Consider the following 6,000-nt stretch of genomic DNA (forward strand, 5'->3'; position numbering starts at 1 on the left):
CCCGTGTGAGTGTCCCTCGGGTTGTCAGCGATCTTGTATTACAAAAAGGAAGCATCGATGCATGCATGTCTTGCCTGCGTAAGTGTCCCTATAGGGCATATTGTTTGTATCACGTGGGACATCTTAGATATGAAAAAGCGCAACTGGACAGAAAGTGCCCGCTCCAAGCCACAACTTGGCTAGATAATGCCGTGCCACAAAGCTATATTCCGATGTGTGGATGAGAACCGACTGGGGAGAGTCCAGCTGCAGAAAAGACGGCAATCACCATCGATCGGAGATTCCCCGCTTATTATACAGGTCTATCTGCGGTGTCACTTGATGCAGTATGCACCCTTCAAGTCATCATACAGAATAGAGACCACCCGCCTCTGTTGAGACAAAACTATCGTGTTGTCACGACCAACCCACAATTGTAGGTATTCGGTGCGTTCAACTCCCAACTCTAGGCATATATGCGTTAGATTGAGGCCTAAATCCACGAGTAAGCCAAACGGAATGATGGCACACCGATGACCGAGAAGGATGCAAAAGTGATGGAGGGTGGAAGAAGAAGTCTCCTCTAGGCTCTAGTCGCCTGAACTCTGAAGATCTGAAGATGGGTTAGGTAAGCTACATCAATGTACTTACTTCTGTGGGTCCTCCCAGAAATAGCCTTCCCCGTCCAGATTCGAGTAGCAGCATCAACATCAATGGTAGCAGACCTGTCCTATCATCCATACAAGACATTCATACAATACAAGCCCATCAACATCTGACGAATAACATTGAACTTGCCAAATGTTGGGTCTCCGGTACAAAGTACCTCTCTTAATCTTATTATTTTTTTCAACTGTACCTGATACTTATAGAACAGGACCAACTCCCGCGGGCCCCATACTTAGCCGGGACCCGCCAGCTCGGGTCCAAGTGCGGACCCAGCTCCGCCCCATACATACGAAATCATTGCCCCTTTATGCTGGGGAAAATGCAACCAATAACACTGTTGTTACAGCTAAACCATAAGAAGCGAAGCAAATATTAAAGGAAATAAAGCTGTGTTGCCATGGGTACCGGCTACATTTGCCTTTACTTCGTGTCATAGACAGGGACAAGACCTGCCTGCAGATACTCGGCAACGGCAGCATCAGATGGGCAACAGAAGCAACATTGGAAATGGCAAAGAAAAATCAAAACAAGAAGCAAGCACTGCCATTGACCGTAATCACAAGATGCATGAGTTTCAATGACGATAGTTTTGAACTTGTTTGTGAATTTTTTTGTTTCAATTTCTGAGGCCTGCACGATTCCCAGGTATCGATCGAGTTCCTCCTTTCGGTAGGACTCCATGACCCCATTATAGAAAAGTGCGCAATGCATAAGCAGCAGATCCATCCACCCAGACCATGTATGAGTTTGCAGAAGGAACTAATGTACAGCCTCGGCGGCAGAGTTATCAACCGAATGACTCCTGCGCCAGGATCAAAAGTATGTAGTGAAAGACCACCAAGCCTATACGCCTACTGCCCTCCCTGAAACAAAAGCGGGAAGGCATGCTTGGGGTTTTCACCCACCCCAATCTCCATCTGCGGTCTACTGGTCGTTTTAAGTATTATGGTTCTGCAAAGTGCCATGCAGAGATGCCTCCCGAACCGTCTTTGTGTCTCTATCTCCGCAGTATCGTAGACGACATTGCACCAAGTAGCAAAACAGGGTCCGATGAGGACGCATGTGCAAAGATCGGCAAGGTTGGTTTTGGTTGAGTTAGGCAATGAGTGCCAAATACAAGGAAAGTCATATTCTGTGGTGTTCGGAAAAAGTTAAGTCCGAGTGTGTTTGTTCGTACATGGAATCTTCATTGAGGCCAGTATGGCGGTGGCGTCGGGATCGTAAATAGTCGTCATGCTGGCACGCTCCAAAGCTGGGAGGTGGCAGTGCGGATCTCTCGCGGCGAGAGTAGTTGTTGTAATTGTATGTGTGGTATCCTTTGCAGACAGGCGCAACGCGTGGATGACGGATCCCTCAAAGGAGAATCGAAAAGACGAAAAGAAAAAGTGCCAGTCCTCGGCATGCTTATAAACACAATATAAGGAAACAGTGACCAAAGACGCCGATAAGCAACAAATCAGATACCGGATCCAACAAAAGCTCAAGGCGATGCCGGTGGCCGGGATGCTATGCCAATGCGTCCGTCTAATGCCGAACTGAAAGGGTATAATGGATGAAGCAGAAAAAAAAAAGAAAGCTTGCAAAATGTGGCAAGGGCAACAATAACGCATTCCTTCCGGGTGCAAATTGCACCTGGCAGACTTTTGGTGAAGGTGCGGATAATAGGATGAACGACAAAACTCCTGACTCTAGACTCCAACAGCAAAGTAGGCTGTTATTAATATGGGTCGTAGGTGGTATTCGACATTATCATCAGTAGGATGCCATGCGGCGGCTTGTGGTCCGGTCGGCACCCAGAATCGGCGAGTTGCCAATCATGCTGCTGGGTGAGTCATGGCATCTGCCGGGGGCAGTGGGTGACTCGTCAACCATGGACTCCCGAGCGCCAAAGGCAAACGTCCTGGCTCGGCTGAGGCCTTTGCGCTTCTGCTGGAGCTTACCCATCTCTCGCTCACATGTCATCACATGCTCCGAATCATTCATCTCAACGTATGATTGCGGATAGCAGCGCGATGGGTGTTCTATAAAGAACTCGCTGTAGCCGCCGTCCAGAAGATACACCTCGGGATATGTCAAGTGAGGATAGTGCTCGGCGTTGACGGTGCGGTCTTCGGAACGGATGTGACGAGCCATCAAAGGAGCACGGTGCGCCGAGTACTCGCAGTGGAAGATGAGCAGTACTTTTCCCTCCATGGGCTGCTCGAAGAGGTGGCGCGCCAGCAGCTCCTTGTCGTTGTAATTTATGGCACCATCAATGTGACCACCCTCGTACTCGTACTCAAACCGGCAGTCGATGACCATCCGTTGAGTATACTCGTGGCTGTACTTGCCATCCATGACATCGAGGAAGGTTTCTCGGGAAATGCGAGGTATGCTGTCGCTTTCGCCCTCAGGGAAGAAGTGCGGAAGAGCGGGGTCTTGGACATCCTCGATGTCCATGACCGACTGCAGTGTGCTTGCAGGCACGGGATCTTCGTTCTTGGGTTTGTGGACATCCATAGGGTTCTCAAACATACTCAGTGACCGCCGGTATTGGCGCGGGCGTCGCTGAAAGGGGTTCGACGGACGGCGAGAGTGGCTGCTAATGGGAGAACCGTTGCGGGTACCTGTAAGGCTAGCAAATTGAGCCTTGGGACGTACGGAGCATGGCTCGTTAGAGTTGGGGCTGTTGGCGGTTTGAGGCCGACGTAGTTGAGGGGCGAGTCTTGAAAGCACTCCCCAAGGGAGAGACCGGAAGGCACACGATGCTCGGAGCCGAATTTGAAGGCGTTCAGGTGATTCTCAGGATGTAACCGGCCAGTGATGCCACTAGCGCTGTGGCCCTTGGCTCTTGACAGCGAGGGACGTCGAAGTGCGAGCCGCTTCCTGCTGTCGGTTATCAGAGGCTTTGGAGGCTCCAGTGTTGTCATCGAAGGTGGGCGCGACAGAGCGATTGGCGACTCCATCATCATGCAATCATCATCATCATCATCGTCAGGTAGCTCCCCGGGCGTGGGAGAAGTAATCTCGATAGACGTATTAGAGTATAAGGTCTTGTGGGGGAGGGGTGATATATCCATCTCCATCATGTCGCCCACACTCATGGGGACAGGGGACGACGAAGCCGGCAGAGGCGGTGTCGTGATGTAATCTCTGTTCTCGATGCCGCCCATCATGTTGGAGGTGAACAGGGCACGGCGAGGCGTCGGGAAACGAGGGCTATTCAATGATAAGTCAGCCTCCATATACATTTCCTGGCAGCAGCGAAAGGCTTGATCCTTACCTTCCCTCAGTATCTATCCTGAAGTTCTGGGACAGATCAGCAGCCAAGCTGGCAGTAGGAGATGAGCCCCGAACAGACTTCAAACTGAAGTAGTCGGGCTTAGACCGTTGGAGGTGGTCCCTTATATTAAGGGTCCCAGACCCGAAGGGGTTCGAATTACTATAGTGAGAGTGTGACCGGTAAATGTCATGGGACTGGCCCCAGGTCGGAGGAGGTGCCGGGTGCATGGCAGCCAGCGGTGAAGAGGCGTCCATATTTGCGGTAGCTGGGCGGGAGCCGTGGAAACTATTACTAGTGAATGCCGGAAGTAGACGATCGGATGAGGATGTACGGCCGTAACTATACTCCTCGAAATTGCCTATTCAGGAAAGCAGCTGGCCAGTCAAAAGAGTGGAAGTTGTCGCCACAATTAATGAATGCTTTCACTCGTGGAAGTCTATACGAAAAGACGGATCGAAGGATGTGGTAGTTTTCGTAAGGCTCAGATTGGTGCTTGGTGGCATGGATCTGAGTACCAAATATCGATCTATATTTCCCCTGTTGCTTGTAGCTGTAACTGGAGTTCCAGGGCGCAGAAACTGAGCTAACAGGTCCGCAAGTGAGGGGAGGGCGAGTTGGGATGACTTCGAGGTTCGGTGGGGGGACGGAGGGTCGTGGATTCGAAGCGCAACAAGCTGACACAATGGCATTGGCCAGCGTGACGGATGGAGTAGGTTGTGTATGATGGAACTGTTCTATGTTCGGGCGGTTGGCAGGAACTTAAAGGGCGAACGGGGAGGTTCAACTCGTCGTTGCTCTCAAGTCCTCTGTGATGCTGGTTGGTGGGATTGCTGGGCGTTGGTACAAACAGCTGCCAGGCAACGGGGCCGTGTCGAATTAGAGGCTGTCGGTACTGTGTCGGTATAAGTAAGACTTTCCACGGGGCTTCGGTTGAAAGCCGAAACAGCAGCAGTCGGGTTGGATTGTAAGTGGTAGAGATGTAGGTATGTAGAAAGAGCCAGTTCCGAGGGACTAGATAAATGCGAACCACCGCCTTTCCTGCACAGGAACGCACGAAGAAGAGGGTAGAGGCACTATGTGATAATGGGCAGCACTGGCAAGTCCAGATTTTAGCGGATTGGCTCACGCGTAGCACGTTCGTTCACACAACCACGGAAGTCGATATGGCGAACTGCGGGACCAATACACACGTCCAATCAGGATTCGAGTCAGGGAAACCACGACCACGATGGAGGGTAGGCTCTCTCGCTCTCTTTCTCTTGGGTATTTCGATTAAGCTGAACACGCTCTACCCCGAGTGATCGTAACTGGTGTGCTTTGTCGGAGGGGAAAGGCGGCACGGGGGTAGGGCGAAGCTTGTCGACTTCAAGGCCGGATGAGTGAGGAAAGGGAAACTTACAAAGGTGACCGTGGGCAACCGTGCCTTTTGTTGGACGGCCTGGGACAGAAGGTGGAGAGCAGAGACAGCTGCTCTCCAGCACAGGAAAAACGCCTGGGACAGCGTTGTCAGGGGCAATTAGGCGTGCACTGGAGTGCTACAACGTACCTAGTTACTGAGCAGACAGAAGCAAACGCTAGTTGCGTTTTCAACCGCTGTCACCTACAGGGGCCGGGGGCCTATCGCTGGCGCTGGTGGGTGGGATGGGGAGGAGGTGGTCGGTGGAATCGCAAGCAGCAGCAACAGCCAGCTGGGCATGGGCATGGCATGCATGGGGCGCTGGCGCTGGCACTGGCTGACTGGCATGGGTGACGGACGGTACCTGTCTAGCTGTTCTGTGCCTGACGCACGCTGCTGCTGCTGCTAATAGCAACTTCCTTCTAAGTATGGCCCATCCATCGGGCTAACAAAACCCGCTAGGCGCTGGTCTTGCAACCCTGTGGAACCAAGGCGTTTCCTCCCTACTGTAGCTGGTAGAATGCTACGCTATCCCAATTGCCAATTGCCCACTGTCTGGGGCTCGCCTACGTCGCCTACGTCGCCCATCGCCATGCTCTGGCGAGCTGGGAGACAGAGCAGAGAGCAGCAGGAGCTGGTTACATCATTCTGGTAGTCACAAACCACTGCCAAAAACCTGAATTGGCCCTTTCCA

General features: G+C 52.0%; 1 protein-coding gene across 1 annotated transcript; it reads right to left on the bottom strand.

Annotated features, from left to right (window-relative positions):
• Positions 1-2,400: 2,400 nt before the first annotated feature.
• On the bottom strand, positions 2,401-4,164 carry PG997_003140 (uncharacterized protein; the record flags this gene model as incomplete). Its single annotated transcript, XM_066807455.1, has 3 exons — positions 2,401-3,226; positions 3,289-3,846; positions 3,911-4,164. 3 exons carry the CDS (start codon positions 4,162-4,164, stop codon positions 2,401-2,403), a joined length of 1,638 nt encoding a protein of 545 aa, XP_066671073.1.
• Between the last annotated feature and the right edge of the window lie 1,836 nt (positions 4,165-6,000).

The sequence above is a fragment of the Apiospora hydei genome (genome assembly GCF_038363865.1).
Source record: "Apiospora hydei strain CBS 114990 chromosome Unknown utg000004l_segment0_segment0, whole genome shotgun sequence".
Classification (NCBI taxonomy): Eukaryota; Fungi; Ascomycota; class Sordariomycetes; order Amphisphaeriales; family Apiosporaceae; genus Apiospora; species Apiospora hydei.